This window comes from Festucalex cinctus, chromosome 7 (assembly GCF_051991245.1).
Source record: "Festucalex cinctus isolate MCC-2025b chromosome 7, RoL_Fcin_1.0, whole genome shotgun sequence".
Taxonomy (NCBI): Eukaryota; Metazoa; Chordata; class Actinopteri; order Syngnathiformes; family Syngnathidae; genus Festucalex; species Festucalex cinctus.
In genome coordinates this window covers 1,149,945-1,174,920 of record NC_135417.1, presented here as the reverse complement: position 1 = coordinate 1,174,920, position 24,976 = coordinate 1,149,945, and the positions used below count along the sequence as shown (strand labels likewise).

General features: G+C 38.7%; 1 protein-coding gene across 5 annotated transcripts in view; it reads left to right on the top strand.

The window, feature by feature from the left end:
• The window catches only part of znf385d (zinc finger protein 385D), a 118,803-nt gene that overhangs the window by 26,700 nt on the left and 67,127 nt on the right, over window positions 1–24,976 (top strand). For 4 of the 5 annotated variants that reach the window (XM_077526610.1, XM_077526611.1, XM_077526615.1 and 1 more), the window contains exons 2-3: window positions 8,917–9,069; window positions 21,448–21,619. In XM_077526610.1, the coding sequence (XP_077382736.1) occupies window positions 21,544–21,619 (76 nt within the window). In that variant the 5' untranslated portion in view covers window positions 8,917–9,069; window positions 21,448–21,543. The remainder of the gene's footprint in view (window positions 1–8,916; window positions 9,070–21,447; window positions 21,620–24,976) is intronic. The other variant, XM_077526614.1, reaches the window with a different exon arrangement.

Below are 24,976 nucleotides of genomic sequence, written 5' to 3'. Positions count from 1 at the left end.
AGATTAAAGCAGTCGGAATGGAGAGGGGGGGACCTCAGGGGTCCTCCGAGAATCTATTCATGACAGCAGCCCTAAAAGCAGTTCGAACCCATTCACCGCTTGATGGGACTCAATATTGCATTTTTGCTGTTGGAGCTCACTTTGTGTCCCTCAGGCTGCGTCTGCTCTCGGATTAATTCCAACCGCTTGGTGAAAACCTTATTAACGAGGAGCAGATAAGCAAATAATATCCTCCTACATTTTTTTTTTTTTTTACCTTGAACCCCTAATAATAATTAGCCGACTAACGAGAAGGACGAGGATCTGCCGATCACTGTCCGGCATGACAATTCCAACCTGGAAAAACACACGGTCTGACAAATGGACGTGGAACGCGCGCACACACATCTGGACGGTCAGGAAGGGAAAAAGAAAACAAATGAGAAACGTTCAACCGAGCTGTTATTAATTACTAGAAGATGAGAAGGAGGAGGATGGGGAAGGCCCAAGCTTTGGAACGAGGAGGGATGACAAATCAGCTGCAGCCTGAGCCAGTCGGCGGGAATTCCAGGAGTTAAAAATCCCAAGATGTATATGCTGTGAGAGAGACACACTTGAACACACATGGCGGTTCCTCAAAGCGGGATTATCACGCATTCATCATTGTGCAGCTTGTTTTTCTTTAACGACTACTGTGAACCCCCGTTAATAGATGAAAATCTACAATATAGTAACGACATATGATTTTTTTCACCCTAGTTTTAGGCCTCCCACGCGCTCTAAGCACAACACACTTTTAAAATATTCCTTTGTGCCTGTTCTCACTCTCTCGCTGTCAAGAAATGAGAGACTATCATACAGTATCACTATAAATAAACGGTGTTCATTCGTGACTCCCAGTAGGACTTTCCTGAGAAACTGTCACATAAAACAAAGGAGAACTATTTAAACACCAAAATGTTCAACATAAACACGTCATCTAACCAAAGTCTGATAGCTTAATGCTAAAATATAATGTGATACACCATAGCGAGGCTAATGGAAATTAGCATAGATGTTATAGTAACTCTAAACGTTCACTTATTAATTTCACAATTGCTTAAAAATCACCAAAATTGTGTGTGTGTGTGTGTGTGTGGGGGGGGGGGGTTAAGGAAGAAATCACCACTACACATTAACAGAAGCCCAGAGGTGCAGATTGAGAAGGAGTTCATTGGTATAAATCCTGTATTTATATAGTGCATTTTCCTGAGTGAAAACGGAAGACCGTACCTTTGAACACTAATTTAGTGATTCTTTTCGCTTACCACTTGTTTAGATTAGATAATATGGTTTGGTTTAAAATGTTTGTGTTAAACTATACAATCTTTGTCTATTGCTATGTGTCCGTTTTCCAGGACACTTCAACTGGGAGAGACAAATAAACACCTTGAAGAAGGCACACTTTAACTCTTATTTGGAGAACTGTGGGGCCTTATTCAAGGTGGAGGAAATTATGAACCGTTCCAAATAATGGTCATAAAAACTACAACCTTCTGCTAGGAAGCAAAAATGTCAAGAAAAGAGCTGCTGAACCTCATTTGGGGTTGATTAGAAGCACTTTAAATGGTGGCAGGTGTGTGCTGGCTCCCGTTTGACATGAGTTTGAATGTGACTGGTTAATTCTTCCCCCATTAAAATACGGGTTGCACATTTGTGCACTACAACCACATTATCTCGGTTCTACTTTCAAAAACATTTTCTTTAAAAATTAGTTGAGTTGTACAGGTGATAGTTCACATTAATGGTAGACTAAATTTTGAATGTCACAAAAACCTGGCATTTAAACAGGTGTGTGTAGACTTTTTTTTCTTTATTTTTAATTTTTATTTTTTTTATATCTAATGCATTCTAGCAGCATATGTGACAAAAAGAGCAACAAAGAAGACAAAAACAAGTGAGCTCATTGTTGCCGTGCCGGTTTCCAACCCATTACAGCAGATTCGGGTCAGCGAGCTTGACAAACGACCGGCGGTGGCGTGGCGCTGACCCACGGGTCCAGTCAGGCCCAATCGGGCCCGGTCAGGCCTGGCCGGATAATGTTGCCGGCCGACTTGTCATTAATTCCCGTTCTTCTATCAATATCTAATTATCTGATCTGTCAGCGGAAGCGCAGCCCCAAGATGAAGCCCGCAATAGAAGTCTTTCAATGGCCAATAAAGCCACCCAGTAGAGATGAAGTCCACGTTCTAGTGGGCACGTTTGGATCATCATCATCATCATCATCAGGTATCTTCCGTGCGGTATGTTATTAATTTGAATTAACTATCTGGTTGGGGAGATAAAGATGCAGTTGTGTAGTGGGATTCCAAATATGTTCCGCCTGTGAATACTTGATTTATTTTTCTCATTTCACACAATGCATTTTAATGCAATTTTTATTGGTCAACACATTCACGAATAACTTTCTGTCAAATGTGCGCATGAACATAAAAATCACATTTTTTATTTTATTTATTTAGTATATATACACACACACACACACCACAGTAGTGGTCAGAAGTAAAAAAGTACAACTAATTAAAGTAAATCTTTTTTTAAAAGTGTAATATTTGTATGTTGGATTTTTTTCCTTTAAGGGGTGTGGCCTTGTGATTGAATTTTTGTTGCAAGCCAAAACTTTAAGATTCCGGTGCGACCGGAGAGTTGATCCCAGAATCACAGAACACAGAGGAGTAAGCGAGAGGTTTTATTCACCAAAACACGTGAATATGAACATAAAGCGCTGGACACAGCCAGGAAAAAGGTTAACAAAAAGTGCTTGCAAATTGCAAGGAGGGAAATTAACACAACACAAAAAGACCCGAAGGCTACAAACCGCAAACACAAGAAAGCAACAACTTACTATAGCTATGAAACACGCCACATAAAAGTGGGAACAAAAAGAGACGTAGCAAAACTTACGTAGATGAAAATCGAGAATCTTGGAACTATAATAATTAGCGAAGGCGAAAAACAGTAGAAACACTAGACGATGGCTGTGAGCAGACGGAGCAACGACCCGACAGTGGCTGCAAGGAGTCCCAGTCCTTATGAAGGCCTAATAGGTGATGCACTGCAGGTGTGGTGCAGGGGACACGCCCCTCTCATTAATCAGGCACTGTGAGACAAGGAAAACACACTGAGAGCCCAGCAACATGCCAAACTTGAGTTGTAAGTGACCTTCAGAAATGGTTTGGGGATTAAAAAAAAATGCTGCTGACGCACTTTGCCATTAATTGAATGGGACGGACAAACAAACAACAAATGCAAAAATGAAAGCACTCGCAAGGAGCATGGAGAAGACACTAGCAATGAACTTACCGTGTGATAAATGGCCAACTCAACTGAACCAAGGTTCACCAAAGTCACAGCAACACCAGGATGTGTAAAGGATTTTCATTTTAAATGAACTTTGTGGTTTTTAGGGGACTGGAACAGATTAATGTCTTTTTTTTATCGTTCCAACCATAACAGTAACCCAAGTTGATCAACTTTTTATACTATGCAGTGCTTGCTTTCTTTATTAAAAGCATTAAATGTAATCTATAGTGGTATTATTAGCATGTCTGGACGGATTAATGACATTTCAATTCTTTTCAATGGCGAAAATGGATTTGAAAGTGAAGTGTGATATATGGACATTCCAACCTTCATCAATGACTCCCACGCTTCCTACTTGTGGGGGGTTTGGGTTATAAACACTTGATAAACTGATATCCCTGATACCACTCACTGCTTTTTATACATCTTGTTGTAAAAAGTAGCCTGAAAAGGCCCCGTTTATCATCAGTGCTCCTTCACGCTCAGATTATTGTGGAAGTGATAAGCAACCCTCAGATAACACAAGACAATAAAAGTCTGGAGCAGGAAGGGACGGAAATATTTTGTTATTCCTCTGACATTCCAGTGTATTCTGTTGTGTTGCAACTCCACATTCCCGATCCTCCATAGGGGGTTTTAAAATATAAATAACAGTCCAAACGTCTAATAAACACATCACATTCTCTCGTTAGGGTCTGAGAATGCGGGGTTTTATACGGGTCACTGATCTTGAGTTGAGCATTTTTTTTTTTTTACTGTTTTGTTTTTAATTCAGCCTCCAAAGCCGGTTTCACTTAAGCAACATGAAATTTGGTAGGTATGCCCATTATGAATAGACCCACAAAAAGCAGCAATGCCAAAAAAAGCACAGGAAATTTGCCCTTTAAGTTTGAAACAGATATTTGGGTTCAGTAGTGCCTCACCCAATATCTGGAAAATCCAGCCCTGACGTCAGGTTTACTTGGCAACAGGAAATTTGGTAGGCATGTCATGAGTAGTTATTGAGTTAATTCAAAGCGGCCATTTTAGGGTCATTTTGGACATTCTCAAGGGTTCTTGGAATTGTTTCAAAATCCAGCCTTCAAAGCCAGTTTTACTGTGAAACATGAAATCTGGTCGGTATACATGTTGAGAATAGACGTGCACAAAACTCTCAAGAAGTTATACCGGTAAAGACACAGACGTATACCACTTTGGTTTTAAATAACCATTTTGGGGTCATTTCCTGGGATCATTCAAAGATGAACTATTTTATAGATTCAGCCCCTGACATCATTTTGACTTAGCACCATGTAATTTGGTAGGCATGTCTATCATGAATAGGCACACAAAAAACTCACAAATTCATGCCGGAAATGAAAATACACAGTCTTCCGTTTTGGTTTGACACGGCCAATGTCAGGCCATTGCGGTCATTTCCAGAGCTCCTTCAAAGTCGTCTTGGAACTTGTTATACAAAAGTTGTTTCATTGCTACCAAACTTCAACCATGTATACTAGACAAAAGACAAGGGTCGTTTTGGAAGTGTGAGGTTTTCGTTATTGCATAGAAACACGAGTTTGTTAGGCATGTCTGTTATGAGTAGACTCATAAAAATGTGTTAAGAATGTGGGCGGAGCATAGTGGCCATTTATGACACCGTAAACAAAACAAAACTCTAAAAATGCAGCCCTAAAAACAGTTTAACTTCAACGTGAAATTTGGTAGGCATGTTCTATTATGAGTAGACCCACGAAAAAGTCTGAAGAAGAATAGATAAAGACGAAGTCTGCCATTTTGTTTTGAACCAACCATTTTGGATTGTTGTGCCATTTCCACAGTTCCTTCAATGTCTTTGTCTTGGGACATGTCCTAGAAATCCAATTGCTACCAAATTTGAACCACGTCCGAGTATACGAGACAGATGCACCATGACTTTTTGAATAACATGCGGGCACAACGTGGCCGTGAAATTTGATAAGTTGCCATGAAACAGGAAGCTCTAATAAGTCAACTCCACAAGGTCGGAGCTTGGCACGTGACTGCTGATGCTTGGATTTTCTTCAAACTGCATACTTGCCATTTTTGTCTTGACTTTGTGTCAGTTTTTTTTTTTTTTTTAAGCTTTAATCACTCTGTGGATGACTCACTACCAATGGCGGGCATGTTATTTGTCAAATTTTCCGAGTAGAAGACATAGTTCAGGATGGCTAAAAAGGAAGCCAGGAGGTTTATTTTCCCAAAGAGAACTAATGAAAGCGCATACAATCCTACATTCTCGTATTCCTCGCCGATCAAATTCAAGTCACAAGTGTGAGTTTTATCGACACCAAGCGAAATGACTCCAACTTCTCTCATATCGCCGCAGTTCCTTCATCCGCTAAGGATAATTTCTCCTCTATTGATTTGTTCTTTTGCACATTATTTCTCGGGTTGGAGGTGAGAGGGGGGGACTCAACCGTCTCCAAACGGGAAGATGATTTATTTCTCTGAAGACCAAGAGCAGCAGGATGTTACGTGGGTGTCACTTGTTGTACCAGAGCGCTTGTAAAGGGACTTTTTCTTTTTGTGCTATGATTTGATCGTAAAGAATACATCATGTTTCATGCTGTAATGCCCATTTTTAAGTGACGGTTTTTACAGTATACAGGCAAGTCGGAATTTAGAGTTACACACCATGAATGTAGTCGTATGTTGTGCCACGACAATCCTGGCAGCACTGAAGTGTTATCAAAGAGATGCAATGTAATTAACAACTGGAAGAAGAGGCAGAGAAGGTCTCCAACTTCTCTCTAGTAATCACCAGAGAGCATGTATGCCTGTAAATACTTAAAATACTTGTTACTTCATGTTTTAAAGTATCAGTTTTTGACGGTTTAGAATTACTTAAACATGTATGCTAATTTACGATAGCTTGCCTGTGGCATTTCCTTGTAGATGTTAGCATTAAGCTAGTCAAGTTTTATTGGATGAAATTCGACATTTTGAAGGTTTTGGTGTATAATGTTACGTTTTGTTTGACTTTATGTATCGGTTTACTTCAGCTAGTGACTTATTTTGGGGGAAGTTGTTTGTTGTTGTTGTTTTATCAAAGTGATGTTACGTGATAGTGTAAGGAATTCCGAGACAAGACCCAGAGGGCTTGCAGCCTTGTCAGAAAAAAAAAAGAATCCACAATGGAATTCTAAAGGAAATTCCAATACACTACACTTGTCTTTGAGTATTTAATATAACAAATAGGAAGTGCCAAGACTACGGTCGCGTAGGAACAGAAGCGCTGAGTCGTATCTCTGCCTCCCGTGGGCTGCCCATTCTAAAATCCACGTGTCTCAATGTGATTGCATTATTATTCAGTGTCATCAGTGTTACCAAAGCAGCTAAAGCTGCAGTACAGAATATGCGTGAGAGCCTGCAAAGGAATACAGCACTCATTGAAAAGTGTTTTAATAAGTGTTAAGTGTGTTTTAAGAAGTCTAAATATATTTAATACTTGCCTGCGGGAGAGGCAAAACTAAAAATAAAAAAAAGAGGTCTCGTAGATTTTTAATACAAATACAAAAAGTACAAAAAAGTCAGGAAGAGACATTTACATTTGCACTTGAGGCTGTCAATTCGTGAGTCTCGTAAAGTTCAACATTTGCATAAAACAACAAAAACAGTGAGATCAAATAATTGTCTTGACGCTTACCTGATGCTATTTTATAGGCAACTATCCATACACACGCACATGCACCCTCACAAGCACGCACATGCACGCAGCCCCCGTGCACACATACACCACTGGTGTTTTCCCAACAAATAAATATAAAACAAAACAAAATAACCTTGAGGCCATTCAGCCAACCAGAAAACTGAAGAAGGTAGTAAAAGAAGGTGACTGTATATGAAACTATATAAATAAGTAGATACAATAAACAAGAAAAAAAATTGAGTTAAGAGGTGAACAAACAATGATGTTTTCTCATCTATATGCCAATGCAAAAGACAATTAGCTTTGGAAATCTTGTCAGATTCCAAGGGAAAAAAATGATTCACGATTGTAGCAAAAAGAAAGTTGGGTTCCACAACTTTCATTTTTTTCTGTTGATTAAGTGGAGACTTACAGTTTGGGTGTTTAACTTGTTCAGACAGTCCCACGTTGGACTTAAGTTAAAGGGGAAGTCAACCTTAAACATTTCTTGACAGTCATATGCTATGTGATATTTGTGGTATATGAGTTATGAAGCAAAATCCAGCCATTTTTATCCATCTCAGAGGGCAGCAACTGTGATGTCATTTTCATTTGACATCAAGTGGCAAAATGGCCGCCTTCTGATATTGATGAAAACTGCTCGATTTTGCCGCTTAACTCATTTTCTTCTAAGGCAATATTAACCAGAATACAGTATTTAGGCAAGTGGGTTGCATAGAACATATTATTGTGAAGACTTTTTTTTTTTTGGTTGACGTCCGCTTTAACAAAATAAAAAAAAAACATATACAGCATATTTATAGGACACGTTTTCTTATATCTTGTCAGGTACACGTCACAACAATTTCTCCAGCGTTTATGCTAAACAGGTCATGTTTTGCGGGCTCGTCCCGCTGAGTGTCTTCATGTGTTTCTGCTGGAGTTAAGTGGCTGGAATGTGCTAAACTGGAGTCATGCTGTGTTCGCAACAGTCGACAGGAAATTACATTTATCCCCCATTTGTATCCCCAACTCCCCCGCTAAGTTCCCGGGACGTGCAGTGACGGACATAACCAACTGCTAATCATAGCAAAGTGTCAAAACACAAGGTTCACATTTGCACCACGGTCATCTCAAACATGTTAATGATAATGACACGCATAAGTTGATCATTAGCAGGGTGTTAAGTGTGTGTTTACGAGGTGGCAAATTCAGTTGGTTAATCAACTTTTTGCAAGTGGATTTAACATCGTTTAGATTCCAGCTTGGAATTTTATTTTAACGACTTAGTTTTCATCAATGTGATAAAGACTTTACAATCAGCATTTATGTCCAAAGACAGAAACAAGCGTTCAACTGTGCATAAGCTTCGGATTCTTGTGCCTGAATGGACGTTCGCCTCGAGGACATGTGATTATTGGACGGTTTCACTGGCGTCTGGTCAGGTCTGATCAAAGCTGAATAAGCTCAGCGTGATGTCCGCCACGCTGCCCAAAGACAATCTTGCTCTTCAAAGACGAGCAGAAAAGAAAAGACGAGACATGACAGGACAGCTTCATCCACCTCGTTTGCTGTCACTTCAGCACCATTCGGTCACCAACACCTCGCAGCCTCTGTTTTGATTTCATCTGTCCGCACTCCAGCTCAAACTGCGGCAGTTGTGGGAAGTGACAAAGTACACATACTTGGTTTATCTTTATTGCCATGATGTGTGTTTTCATAGTTTCAATTTTCCCATTTCAGTATCCGTAGTTTCTATTTTTACTTAACAAGTTCAACTCATATTCTTACTTTTATCAGTATTTTTTTCCCACTTAAGTACAGACTGTGAACACTTCTGATACCTCTGAATGCTCAATCATTACTCACATTAACGGCCAGATCTTAAACATGATCACAAAGCTACATCCAAGTCTTTTTTTATTTATTTTTTTTGTTCCTGTCAGGCAGTACAATATTCCAGACAAATGAGGCGTCCCACTCCAAAGTATTTCCATCGCCAGCAAGACGACGGTGATGAGGTCTCGTGGGGGAACAAGATGGAATTGTGGAGGTCTGCTAATGGATTGCGGAGTGCGATGTCTCCGGAGTGGTGCCAGGTGACTCTTCTCATTTTACCTTTCACCTCAAAATGAATACAATTACTGCTTAGATACGTTTCGAGTTTAACCAGGAAGTATCAAACACATTACAGTGTTATCTTGATTTAAGAATTTATGTAGTCTCATATCCAAGCTTGTAACTCAAACTATAATCATTTTCCCCCATGATAAATCATACCAGGAAAGCTGGACGAAGGGCAAATATGATATAAATATGGTACATTTGATAATGAAATACTGTATGTAAATGTTTTATATGCAAGGTACATATATACGGTACATTTGATATTATGTAAATATGGTATATTAGAGGTGTATATACAATTCATTGTAATGTATATGCATACATCAGGTACTATGACTATATTAAATATGTAAAAAACTGATACATTAGATATACATAATGGTACATAAGAGCTACATTGAATATGGTGTACATGTGGTACATTAGAGGCAAACTAAATATGGTGCATTAAATATGATGGTACATTTGAGGTGCAGTCATTAAATATGGTGCAAATAAGGTACCTAACAGGTACGTAAATATGATATCAATATGATACATTAGATGTCTATAAAATGATGTAGCTACGGTATAATAGGTGTGTAAACCTATAGATATTAAAGGTACAGTATGTACATATCACTGGCTAGCGAAACATCCTATAGGTCACAATTTCGAAAATGTCAATTGTTTTTCCCACAAATCTATACTATGATCAAAAATAAAACCCAAATGTGGACTGACCAAATTTAAAGTGAAAATTGCTTGCGCTCTTTGATGATGTAATGTTAATAGTTGAACAAACATGCTATTCTGGAGATTAACATTCCATGCAAACATGCCACATTAGTGGTGTACGGAACTTTAAATAAGATGTAAACATGATCCATCGGATGAACATACATTTGATGTAAATATAATTCCTTCGAGGCGTTTCAGACATTAAACACGATGTAAATAATATACATCGATTCTGCATGCCTTGCTCTGAGAGTATCACAGATGTGTACTTTCCCATGAGGCTTTGCAATCTGCATGCAAAGGGACACGGGGGAGTGACAAATGAACGAGGCACGCTGTTGTCAGCTCCTATTTGTCAGGTGAGGGCTGAGCAGGCCTCCTGTACGTCCACCAGGCAGGAAACACTTGTACCACACATTGCATGATTCATAATCACAGAATGGTGACACGAAAGGGGGAAAAATGAAGGAGGCGTTCGACGCATTGGTGCGATAATGGCCGAGGAGCGGCGAGGTGGACGAGAGATGATGTTTCTCTGCGTTGCGGTCGATAAGATGGAGTTTGTTGGGCTGTAGGACGGATTTATCTCAGGCCAACAACATCAGTGTTACACTAATCATAACTATAGCTCGTCCCATATTTGTGGATGTTAAATTCACCTTTGGAAAACTTTCATTTTGAAATAAACATAAACGACGAGACATACCGGAGCATGACCTGTTTTTCACCATTTTAGTTTTCCTGTTTTTTGTTGTTGTGTCTTTGGTCCGTGACTCAAACTAAAGCATGCTGCACAATGGAGTCAGGCATGAGTCACCTCTCCCCAACTATATAAGAACGTAAGCATCAGTGTACAATTATAGTTAGCTATAGAGAGCCATGTCTGCACCCCAAAAATGCATCTTCCCTTCAAATAATCCGCTGGCATGGCCGCTTTACAGCGCCATGACCGCTTGTATAATTAAAGCCTTAAAAAATGTGATTTAGTTGACATAGTAATGATATTTATGGTAATTAAAGTGTTGAAGTGTCTTGAAAATCACGTCAGTCTTTACATGAAGTGTAATAAAACAAAGCTTTTTATGCAGATGTTCAGCCTTCATTTTCTCATCATTCACACTTTTTAACTTCCTGGCGCTCTGCACACACAAAAAGGGGTGAAAACAAAAAACAAAACAAAAAAAAAGTTCAGCTTTATTTGCTTTGCCTGTTGAGCTTTAACCAGGCAATATGATTATTTCCACTGGGCGTGCAGCTGTGTTTGTCTAACCAAAACTCCAATCTGTGTTGGAGATATTGCGTCTGGCGTGGGAATGGAAATCAAATCAGGAGGGGGAAAAAAAATAAGAGCTTTATTTACGCCCGCACGCTTATTTGGAATGTTTGCTTCACGGTACAAATGACACAGCAGGCGGAATAAAATAGAGGGGGGAAAAAAAAGCAGACATTTCGTACATGAAATGGATTGTACAATATGGGAAACATGAGTGGGAATATTCAGTTGAGTTGATTAAGATGAGGCAAAAAAAAAAAAGAAAACTGGATGTGAATGTAAAATAGTCAGTTTTGAAGAATGCATGAATAAATTATAGAGATATTTATTTTTCATAACATACAGTATATATAGACACATCAATATACAGTGGAAGTGTTTGTGATAGAAAAAGTAAATAATTTCAAAACACTTTACAACATTATGACCTATTTTAAAATAATATGCTACTGGTCTATAAGTCACTGAACAGTTTTGGTCCTGAATATACAAAAGAAATGCTAATTGAATATAAACCGCTCTGCCACAAATTACACATTGCCAAAATTCCCCATGTTAACTTGCCATGGAAATGTCCCGGAAACTTTCCTAAACTTTGTGGGAAAATGTCCACCCCTTTGCAACCCTAGTGGCAAGTACAGCATGATCCAAGTGCCCTTTGCAGGGGTCATCTGTAAGTAGTTGAGGAGGGTGAAAAGATCCATCAGGCAGTGAACGGCTGGGTCTGACCTTGGCGGCGGTCATTGCTAAATGGCGGCAGGAGGGGAAAATAGCTCCAGTGGAGCGGCGGGATTTATGTGGGTGACAAGTTCTTTACGAGCATTACGCCGGAGATGATGGCAGTCGGTGGTCCCCATAAATAATCCAATGCTTACATATTTTATTGACTTTTGATTTATGACGGAAGTGCCATTGTTGCAGCTGTGAAGCCAGAATTGAATTGGAAACGGACACTAAATTTAAAGCAAAATGACCGACAACGTGGGATTCACAGAGTAGTCTGAAAGTCCATATTGACTTTTGCACGTCCTGTCATGAGGAGCATGTGTGACCAATTTTGTATCAGCCAGATGTTAATATTGTAGCACTCTCTGGAGGAAGCAAATGAACGGGTTTGGGGAGTTTCCTCTGGGACTCCTAAAACGGAACATGCTTACAAGAATACATGTTATCAAAGTTTAAGTACTTGACTGTGTGTTAAAGCCACCCCAAATCGATGATTTAGTTGCTCTACTAGTGGTATTTGTAATATCAAGAATATCCTCCAGAAAGGTTATCAGTTTATGGAATAAACAATAAACAACAAATAAAGTTTATTGGAATAATTTGTCATACCGGAATAAGTGCTAACTGCATCATAGAAATACCCTAAACACTTTTAAAATAACACAAACACATTTAAACACATATAATACATTGAGAAAGCAAGAACACTGAAAACTCAAATAGTGTGTACCAATCTCTTTGTCTTTACAGTAGTTTACAATCTCCTTTCCCCGCCAAATTAACAAATGTCATCTCAAAATATCCATCAATAGTCATGCCCAAAGATGTGTTATAAAAATGAACCTACAGCCATCAATTTCTGTAGCCCTAAAAAGCAGGATTAAAGAGGCTTTAGCAGTCAGTAATCTACAGCAAAAACTAAGATGAGCTTGAAATACTTCCTGTTTTCAGTCATCTTTCAAATTTGCATGTTTCAAACTAAGTAAGTGTGCCACCCTCTTGTGGTCGGCAGTGGAATTGCAACTAAAATTAATGGGAAAGAGAAGAAAGTAGTTATAAGCAAAATCCATGAATTAGCGTGTCCATGAACGCAGATAGAGAGGGAAGATTCATTTCAAAGTTTGATTCATATGGATTTTGTGTAACTATCCGTAGACGGAAGTGCTGTGAACGTCCCCACTTAAGTGGATAGGCTGACGCCGACACCCCCCTCAACATTTTCAAAAATGCGCATTTGTATAAGTAAGTTGCCGTTTTCCAGAAAAAAAAACAAAAAAAACAAAAACGTGCTTGCTTGTTCACAGCGTGAGGCACCAGAGGAGCAAATGAGGATGGATTTTTTTTTCCAGACAGAAAGATTTAGCACACTTAAGTTGGACTTGATTTAAAAATCAATCTTTGCTCCAGTAAGACGTCTCTCGTGCGGATCAAGTATCAGCATGAAACAAGCAATTTGTTCCTCTTGCTGCTCCTCTGCAAACATTATTCGATTTTCTACGTTGTTGACTATTCAGCTATTCAACTTTGCTTTGACTTGGATAAAAAAAAAAAAAAAAAAGAAAAAGAAAAAGGAAAAAAAAACAAATAAAACAGGGCAAAACCATTGTCATGACAAAAATATGTTATATATATGTGTGGAAAACTGCACACAATATTAAAATTAATTTTAAAATTAATATTAAAATATAATAATAATAGTAATAAGTCGAGTCCGGGCTCCAGCCTTCCTGGGTGGAGTTTGTATGTTGTCCCCGTGCCCGCGTGGGTCTTCGCCGGGTACTCCGGTCTCCTCCCACATTCCAAAGACATGCATGACAGGTTAATTGGGCGCTCCTATTTGTCCATAGGTGTGCTTGTGAGTATGGATGGTTGTTTGTCTCTGTGTGCCCTGCGATTGGCTGGTAACCAGTTCAGGGTGTACCCCGCCTACTGCCCAAAGCCAGGTGAGATAGGCTCCAGCACCCCCCGCGACCCTCGTGAGGAATAAGCGGTCAAGAAAATGGATGGATGGATGGATAGTTTAAAGGAGAAATGTCTTTTTCCTCACCACCAGGGCGACGGGAGGCCTTTGCTGGCTGCAAAGGTTTCTGCGAAGTGCGTCTTTTGTAAACGTATCCCACAAAACATTTGCTGCGGTTTTGTCGCTGCTGGATTAGCGAGCTGCGGAGGATTTAATGCAGCAGGTCGCCAGGATGGCACGTTTTGAGTCAGTTCACTCAAGGACTCCGAAAATGATGTCCCCAAACAATAAAGCTTGCGGACTACCATGCTCAGCTTTTAGCGGGATGGCGTTGACTAGAGAAATTAACTCACTGCAGGGGGCCGCTCCTGCGTTACCATCAAAGGCTGGATTTACATGGCTCAAGTCACACAATTCAGATTTTTTTTTTTTTTTTGCTCTCAAGCAAGGATATGCGGAAAGAGGCGGGAACTACAGAAGCTCCGATTGGAATCAGAGCTTTTCCGAAATGAATAGAAATCAGAACAATATGCCAGTGAGAGTTCAGTCTAAAGGCACAGATGGGGTATACTCTGTCAATACAATCTTGGCTTCATTATAATATACAGTAGGCTTTACACAATCAGGATCTACCATCACCAATTTGATCAGAAAATAGATCAATATCGCAGGATGATTGGGTGTGCAAGGTTACTTCAGGCTCTTGATTGGCTAATTTGGCCTTTAGGGGGTTGTATTCTGGTGATTCTAGACCTCAGTATCATAAATCCTATGTGGGACGACTTCCTCCAAGATTTGGATTGTGAGGTCCAATCTCTATTTTATTTTATCCGGACGGTGTTCTTGCACACGAAACTGGTCCATGCGTGCCTTTACGGACATTGCTTTGGAACAGAAAAGGAACTTCCCCAATCCGTTCCCACAAAGTTGGAACATGGATTCAGGATCATCCAAAAGGTTGTCATCCAAGCCCTGATCCTGATTGATTGATTAATGGATTAAGGGCTGTGTCTTGGTCCTTTTTGTGCCTGTGACGATTTGACAGTTTTGGCCGCTGTCAGTTGTCGGCAGAGCCTTCTTGGACTCATTCTCTGATGATGATGTCACTTCTCATTCAGAGGGAATGCCAGACATCGGGATTGCATTTAAACCCTAAAATGCAAGTCAGATGAGCAGCCACGCGGGCTCCCCATTCCTCACTAGGTGGCAAAAGTACTCAGACAGATACTTTTATAATGAAAGACTCAAGTAAAACTAGAAGTGATGATTCTTTTAATTTTGTAAAAGTAAAAAGTTATGACTGATTAAACATGTACATGTAAACATTCCTGTTTTATTAACTTGCCTTGTGCTCGTATTGAGAAAAGGGAAACACCCCTGGAAACTATCAAAACAATATATTGCCAGAGCGTTGTTAATGATGTGCAATGACTAACACAAATGTGAAAGTATATTGACCAGTTTGTGTTTTTCATTTTAAACATTGTTTTTAAATGCTGGTGGTTTTTAGGTCGGTCCAAACTGCTCCTTCAACTATAAGCCAAGATCTCAATCAGTCAATCAAAATCACACCTGCAGTTGACGTTACATCTCGATATATATGTCTTTTTTTGCATTATGGACTTATCCTTCAATGTTGAAAAAAGTAGCAAGCCTATTTTGAGCAAGTAAGGAGTAGAATGTACAGTATATGTTTTTAAAAGTAGGGAGTAAAGTAAAATGTAATAAAAAGAAATACGTACAGAGACAGTGAACCTTCGTTTATTGTGAGGGATACGTTCAGAGCTGTGATGAGTGAAAATCCACAACATTGCTTTACTCATGAAAAACTTGGTTGATACTCATTAAAACACATTTTAAGTTTTCTTAGCTCTCTTTGTTTAAATTTACTGGAAGAATTCGGGGCAAACCATGTAAATTCATCGAACAAAACTCCACTAGCTTAATGCTAACACAACGGAAATTAGCATAAATGTTAGCGTAATTATAAAACAGCTGCTACTTTAATGCACACAGATCAGCGACGCATACAACAACAGTCATAACAAAGCATATAACAGATATAGTTGTTATATTTTCTCTTTGGGAAGAAGTCTGAATATTAAAACAGCTTAATTTGCTTCTGTATTACACTACTGTATAATTGACGGTCGTTTGCTTCTTCTTGCTGATAAATATGCTACATCTCTTCCAGCAGACCTCAGTGCTGCCTGGCATGTTGTGGCACAGTGTGGTACTACATTTAAGGCACACAACTCTAAATTTGACTTGGCTGTATACAACAAAAATGTTCCTATAAAAATCCACGTTATATGTAATACAATGGGACAAGACTGTAAAAGTCTAAAGTTGTCAGAAAAACAAATACTCAAGTAAAGTACAGTACATATACATTCCTGAAAATTTGACTTATTCAAGTTTTTGAACTAGGTTACGTCACACGCTGCCCTCCATACAATCCCGCCTCCATGAAACTCCCCAGCTCTCTTCCGCAAAGAGTCAGCGGGACCCGGAGGACTTAATTTGTCCCTGCACATTTTGTCCCCTAACTCCAGTGGAAGCCATTTTCAGTGTAGTTGGTGACATTCCAGCGCTAATGCCTGCCTTGGCTTTCAGCGTAACAAGAGTCAGATGATTGGCTGAGTCACAGTCGATCACGTAGAGCCTGTCCTTCGTCTTAATCCCGCTCTCTGGTGGCCTTGAGTTGTTGAGTTGATTCGCCGTGGGTTACGAGTTACACAAAACCGCAGTTTACTCTCGGCGTTCCTCGTAAAAAGGGGAGTTGTTTAGTCAGATGCCATCTGCTGCCGGCTTGATTTAACACCAGTGTTGCTTTTTGCTGAGCATTGAGGAAGGAGGTCACCGGGGAACGCAGCAGTGTCCAATTAGACTGTCAAGCGGGGGAGTGTTTGCATGCGGACTCGATGGAAGTTGAGTCGTCAAGAGGGGAGTGTAGGGACTAATCTTCAGGCTACCAAAGCAGGGGTGGGAATCTCAATTGTGTTGCCAACGATAACGATGATATCACCATGCAACCATTATGTGATAATCGATATTGGAGGAAAATCTCCAAGGTTGTCTGCAGTCAAGTAACTGACTCTACATTCAATAAAATGCATCAGCTTTATCCCTAGAAAAATAACTTTTGAGAATCTAGTTGAAAGGTTTTGTGAATAGGCGTATTATTTGTTGAGAAAAAGATTTTACTGGAAGAAAAGCTCCAAGGATATCTGCAGGCGCTTTGTTAAAACAAAGTAGCAACACTCAGATCCGTTCTTGGCTGACTCTTCATGCAAAAAAAATGAATCAGATTCATACCTATGATAATAAATTTGCAACGTCAAAATGTTCTGATAATTTATTTTTCAAGGGAAAAAAAGTCATAATATTTAATAAAATGTTTAATAATGTTCTGTGAACAAAGTTGAGCGCTGTTGTGACTTCAAATATAATGTATTGTAAATAAGGCAGTTACAACAAAAAAGTCACAATTAAGCACGGGCCATATACCGGTTTGAAGGTACACCATGGTCTTAATAAGTCACGGTCCTTATCACGTTAAATTGTGTATAACATCACAATTTATCACTGACGGAGTCCATTTTGTGTCTTTAATTTTAATGCGATACCTTGTAACATTAAAACATACTTGTAAAATCTTAGCATGTTAAAATGGGTACTTTATCATGTTAGAATTTAATGTAGAATTTTTTTTCATGCCATGAACACTGCAATATTCCTGCTCGGCTTTACACGGTGAGGATTTTTTTGGCCGTTTATTGATCAGCGATGAGCAAGTTTGGGATAAAAAAAAAAAAAAACGATAATTGCTCACCATTTGGATCAGAAAATGAAACAATACATCTATTTAAAAAATGTTTCTATTTACTCTATAGTCGACCATCGCCATTCTCGGGGGATGAGAAAAGGCCCGGCCCACGAATAGCGAAAATCCACATATAATTGACGACAATTGAATGCATTGTGGATAAAAAAAAAGGCTTTAAAAAATGCTGATAAACATTACATATAACATATAATGTCTTATTTCGTGGCGCCGATCAATGATGTAATTGATCAATTGGGCAAATTAGGATAATACAGCATAAAATGCTAAATATCATCCGATCCCAATCCAGCCAATCAGATCGGTGTAAAATCTGCTGCCACTTATTATGCCGCCTGAATCTGAAAATGGTCCATACCGAGTCATAATATTATTTAATGAAACAAGTTGCAATATTACCTGAATGAAGTTGTACTTTTTGGTGAGAAAAAAAGTCATAATTTTACGAGAATACATTTGCCCTATTACTTAGTGAAGTCGCATGTTCCGTGAGTAAAGTTATATGTGTGAAGTAAAAGTCTTTAATATTATGAGAATAAAATTTTTATGTCATGTATTAAGTTACAGTGTTCTGTAAATATTTATCATTACAAGAGCAGTGTTTTTATTATGAGAAATGTCATAAAATATCGTAGTCATACAAAAATAGTCATTATGTTATGAAAATAGTCATGTTTTTAGTTACGTAGAGGGTTTGCAAAGCTTATACTAATGTAACATGACAAGATCTTCAAGTTTTATATTGTAATATTTTCCCATTAATTTTTTTGTTGCTCCTAAATAAAAAGTGAACGTGACAATACAAGTTAATGTTGGATTTGGTTGCTGTTCTTTTAATTGTCTTTCAGAGCGACACCAACATGGCAGATCACATTCATTGAAAAGTACGACAACACTCTCTGCGTAACCTTTTGTTAGACTTTTCTAATCAGCGTGGACGAGATTCCAATTATACGCAATGTTTTCAAAGTGAATTCCAACGAGATGGTCTCGCCTGGGTGGCTAATAATAATAATGATAATAATAATATGCGCCTCCCTACTCTGCTAATCTTTCAAAAGAATGATATTAGTTTGAATTTCCAAAAGGAGAGTCACATGAGTCTTCATCAGTTTGAGGCTTTTTATGACCCAAACACTGAAAACCTCAAGTGGTTTCATGAGCGCGCTAATTAAAAGTCCACAAAAAGGACCGATATGGGGGGGAGGGGGAGGCGAGTTGCGGCCACCATAATAAAAGCAATTCCAGATTGAGCTTGTTGTCATTCCGTGCACAAGTCGTCTCCTTGCAATCTCCCGCTTCGTCTTCTTCGTCTTCTTCCTCGTTATCAGTCCCTGCAGCTTGTCGAGCAGAACGCGGCCGAGTGGACGAGCGCAGGTATTGATCTCCTGGGAAGGCACAATCGCTGCAGTCTAACGAGCACAAATTAGAGTCAAAAGCTTGGCTGCGGACTAAAAAGAGTGTTATTGCACAAAGACGAGGAAAGCCGCTGAAGTGAAGTGAGGCGGCCGAGACAAAAGGCGGAATCAAAGTTGGGAGATTATTACAAGCGTTTATAGACAGATCAAACGGCAGCTTTGATTGACTTCAGACGCAGCTGTGATTACATGAAAAACACTTTGACAATGTTTGTACACAGAGAAATGATCTAAGGCAGAGGTGTCAAATGGATTTTTTTTGGGGGCCACATCGTAGTTCTGGTTTCCCATCAGAAGTCCGTTCTAAAAATCATGTAAGTGTATAATAACCTCATTATGTTATTATACAATAGGCTCAGCATTTTATTGTTATTATTTGTAGAAAGGTACAGTACCTCAACTTAGAAGTTTTTATAAGATACGAGCCGTCGCTTTGATGATTAGTTTTTTTTCTTTTTTTTTCTTCTTTGACTTCTGAGCAACAATTTGAGCTGGATGACTACGGTGAGCATTACAGATAGCAGCATTGACCATATAATGTTTCTTTTCGACATCCACTAGCTTATTGCTAACGCACAATACATAATGCTACAATAATGTCTAGCAAAACTAGCATTGATTTATGCGGTACTTTGAACACAAAAGGTAGTAACACAAAATAAATATCAAACAACTTCACCAAATATATCAAAACTGCTGCTAACTCTCACAACACTTCATGAATTCTAACAGAACTTTCACTAAATCTAGTGTGAAATGATATATGAACTCTGACTTGGTACAAAGTAATCCAATCTTGCAGCACTTTTCAAACGTGTCAAAATTTCACAGATTTTCTACAAAATCTCATGAGACTTGTTTTGATCATGCAAATTTTGCATCGAAATGCTCAAGGCTTCCTTGAATAATCAAATCAGACGCTGTTTCACTTGTGGGTTCCTCAAGCCTTGAAAAACGTCCACATCATCTTCTAAAAACTTGTTGAAATAGCACAAAACCACCACTAAGACTGGTTGAAATCTCATGAACAGACAAGTCAAATCGTCCACTAAATCTCACAAGAGTTCAACAAAATCTCGCAACACTTGCTTTAATCATGCTTCTTGTGATTACTTTGAAACAAATTTGAATATAAATGGTGGTACCACAACAAATACCAAATAGCTTCATCAAATATCGCAAAACTGCTGCTAAATCTCACAAGACTTCATAAAATCTAACAGAACATTCAATAAATCTAACGAGACTATGAAATGAGCTATGAACCGTAAGTTGGTACAAGGTACTGTAATCATCTTGCAGTGTTTCCACTTTTAAACTTGTTGAAATCTCACAAAATTTCTACGAAATCTCTAGAGACTTTTTCAGATTGTGCAGATTTTGCATCAAAATGCTCGAGACGTTCTTAAATTTTACAAACCTGATAGTGTCACTTGTGGGTTTCTCAAGCCTTATAAACTTCCACAGAATCTTGTAAGATCTTGTTAAAATAGCACAAGGCTTCCACTAAATCTTCAAAGACTGGTTGAAAACTGATAGAAATTTCAAGTCAGGTCATCCACCAAATCTTACAAGACTTCCACAAATCTCATGAGACTTGCTTAAATCACACAAAACTTCCACAAATCTCAAGACATTGGCCAAATCTCACGTAACTTTCACTTATTCACGTTAAATATGTTCCACTCTTGTAGGACTTTCAACGTTTTGAATTTGAAATGTCATTTATGAGACTTTCTCATATCATGCGCTAAATCATGTGAAATTGACCCCAAATCCTTCGAGGTCTACGCAGTTTTCACAAGAATTCCACTAAATCCAATTTACTGCCGGAAATCTGATTGAACTTTATAGCTCCTTTGGTATTTATTTATCTTTACAACGACACATCCATGTTTGGATTTTAATCTACATTTGGACGAGGTTTAATTCTGATCTGATGATTTCTGGGCAGATTTGTGTCATTTAGAGCGTAAATCCATTTGCTTTTAATCTGCTTCTAATCACACCATTTAAACAAAAGCATGGCGGATGGATGGATGGTGAGAGCCGTTTACAGTCTGTGAAAAGCTTTATGAGCTGCGAGTTGGCACAAGGTAATGTAAAGCACTTAAAAAAATAACCTCGTTTACATCGCGCCGACGTGTTCTCGGACTTCTGAGCGTTTGAAGGACTGCCTGCGAGCAATCACATCCACCATCCGGGGATGTGTGACCTACTCCAGTGTCTGCTTCCAATTATTCCGAAAGCTTAGGGTTGGTCCACTTTGAGAAGAAAAAAAAAGTGAGGACATTTTGATCCACTCTGTTAAAAAAAAAAAAAAAAAAAACATAAAACAAGCTAGGCGAAGGGTCAAAAGTTTGTTGAGTTTGACAAACTGTGCTACTTTTTGGTTCAATCTCACAGCAACTGGCCACGTGGTTTCCTCCCTCCGCGGAGCCACTATCTTCCTGCATTAATAACGTCCTCAGCTGCTCGGTCCCAGATGACTCACAGCTGTAAATGGAAACAGCCAGAATAGTTTGGAGATGCTGCCACTTGTTCCAGTCTTCGCCGATCCACTCCTGGAGGCCCCCAGGTACGAGTGCTTATCTGGCCGCCCGCTGATAAGAAACACATGGAGGGGAAGCGGTGGGAAGTCAGGCTTGAGTTGCAACAGGCTAAGTGGGGGGGGCGGGGGCTGGAGGGGCATGGGGGTGCATGTTACAAACAAGTCCCACGTGAACCAGGGAGGCTACAGTGAAAGCTCCCTGTAGTCACAGGTTACCAAAAGAGCACTTAACGCTAACAGAGTATTAACTTGAGGTATCAGAAGCACAGATCACATAAAAGCACAAAAAAAATCCCATAAATGCCGCAACGTACACATTTTGGAATGCGAACTTTGATTATACACGCAAAATGCCCGTTAAGCCATGCAACAATTCTGACAATGTCATGAGATTTCCACACTGAAACTCCTCAAACTTACTTGATTATTTTCTAAATTCTTCTAAATAATTCATGACTTCTTCAAATCTGACTAAAGTACCACAGAATCTGGCAATACGTCAAACATTAGTAAGAAGTAAAATGGTCATTATATGTGAAATCGCACAAAAAAAAAAAATTACATGAGATTTCCTCAAATCTTATGCGACTTCTGCTAAATAATGCAAGACTTCCTCAAGTCACGAGGCTCTGGCCAAATCACAGCACACCACAAAACTTGATAGTCTTGCACTACATCACATGAGATTTCTGCTAAATCACACAAGACTTGTGAAATTCACGTAAGACTTCTTCTAAATTACATATAGCTTCCTTCAATTTTGCATCAATTTAAAACACACAAAGCCTGTAGTAAATCTGCAGTCTCTCACAAGACTTGACCAATTCTCATAACATTTCAGCTAAATCCTGTAAGACTTCCTCAAATCACAAGGCTTTTATCAAATTACACAAGATGATGCCACTTCCGCAGCTCTCATAAAACCACAGTTAAATCAGGCAAGACTTAAAATCTCGCTAGAGTTTCATAAAAGTATGTTTGACTTTCTTGAGATCTTGGAGACTTCCACAAAGTCTCAAGACTTCAGCAAAATCATGAAACTTCCTTTGAAATACAGATGCCTTCCACAGCATCATGTGAAACTTTTGCTAAATTACGCAAATCCTCAGCAAATCTTATAAGACTTGCACCAATTTTTTTGACAATTCTGCTGAATCACATCTTCAGATCTTTCTAAGGCTTGCACCAAATCATGCGAGACTTCTGCATAATCATAACTACATCAAAAGGGTGTTCCACAAAATCCTGCTAAATCACATAAGATTTTGCAAATCTCGCATGAGTTCTGCAAAATTCTGTAACAATTCTGCTGAATCACTTCTTCAAATCTTCTGAGCCATACAGCAAATAACGTGAGACTTACGTAACTCTCAAAAAAACTTTCACACAATCCCGCAAGACTTGCGTAATTCGCACAAGATTTATGTCAATCTCTCTTATCCAACGTATTGTGTTGTAACTTGTTAGGCAGCACAGCATTTGTCCTTCGTGTGGTCCATACAGGCATGTTCTCCCCTTGACGACGGCTTGATAAATCTCAAGCAAACGTGAAGCGACATGTCGAGACGTTCTTGAGAGGTGAAGCAGTTGCGGCGCTCGCGCAGCCTTACATCATTTTGCACGCCAGCCAACTCATCAGTGCAGACAAGTTAACACAAACGCTCAATCCGGAGCACCGGCAGGAGAACAAGAACCGACACAAATGTATGCCAAGAAATGTTCTCATGCGTAACAGGAGAAAGGTTTCTGTTTCACACAATTTTCCACTAAGCGTAACGCTTTTATGTTCTTGTGCAGAAAAGTATCAAATCAGATTTGACTTATTTTCACGATTATTGAAGTTAGTTGTTTGTGAAATAAGAAATGTATTGCGATACTGTTCGTATTGAATCAACTTTTTTTGGGGGAGATGCACAACCCTGATATACATATAGTCTTAGAAAGCGGTCTTGAATTATTTCATAACAAATTGGATTTTGACCTGCACTCTGCAATAAATTGTGTTCGACTTCAGAGGTTCCACTAGAGACGCACAAAACATAAAAAGCGAGCAGCGAGATTGCCGCAATCTTTCCCGTCCAGAATGATTCTGTTAACACGATAGCACTTTATTCCAGCTTGTGGGTCAACAAGCTCCCTCAGGAGGCCGATTTCCCCTCTCTGGCGTCTTCTTTACGAGCACAGCGCGGAGCCTGTCGTCTTCAAACTAATGAAAAGCGTCGTGAAAGTGACATAAGGGATTAATGAAGTAACCCGGGCTCGACGTCGCAGCACGCTGGGGCTTCTCCTTCACGCGGCTGAATCGTGGTGACAAATAACGCCTTTGAATCAAGGTTAATAACATGTATGGAAGAAATGGCGATAAGTATGTTTATGATTTATTTATTTATTTTCATAAATCGATTAAAAAAAATAGTCATGATGCAGAATTACTATATTTTTGGAATTTTCATTATAGTTAGTTTTGATTTCATTTTGAGTTTTATTTTTTCAATTTTAATTAGTTTTCAGGGTGGCTCGCTTTGTTTTGTTTTTTTTTTAAAATGTTTTAGTTATTTAAAAAATGCTAAGTTTTTGTTTAGTTTTAGTGTTAGTTTAAAAAAAATGTTCTGTATTGTGTGCAAGAAAGTAACACACTTCTTACCTAGTGAGGAGTTTCGGCTGAGTAAAATGAAAAATGAGTAACATCATATGAAGGTGCTTTTCTATTGGATGCTCCTAGATGATGTCACTTATGCGTGACACACTTTTTTCACCGGTTAATATCAACATAAAATCACATTTAAAATCAACCCCAAAGGCCCATGTATTAATTTAATGACCAAAGCTGAAAATGAAGGAGATTTTCGCTATAATTATAGGTAGTTTTGTAAATGTAAAATGTAGTTTTAGTTTTTTTAAAATTATTTTAGTTTGTGATTTTAGTTTGATTTTTGAACTTTTTTTTTTTTTTTTTTTTTTAAAGTTTTTTTTTTTTTAGTTTTTTTTGGTGAGTTTTCGGTAACTAAAACAACCTTGCATGGAAGATTCACATGAATTTTTTTTTCAATCATTTTTTTTTCAGTCCAAAATCAAAAACCAAAAAAATCAACCCCCCCCCCCCCCCCCCAAAAAAAAAAAGTTCAAAAATCAAACTAAAATCTCAAACTAAAATAATTTAAAAAAAACTAAAACTACATTTTACATTTACAAAACTACGACAAAAATCTCTCAAGGATTCCATGAATTCAGCCATTTCTCCTGAGCTGCGCCGGTGTCTAGCACTCACAAATAGGGTACGTATGAAAATCTAATTAAATCTACTTATTTTGCAGGCCTTTTTACCTTTCAAAGGCTATTGCATTCACATGAGAAAAAAAACGCATAGATGTCAAACCCAAACCA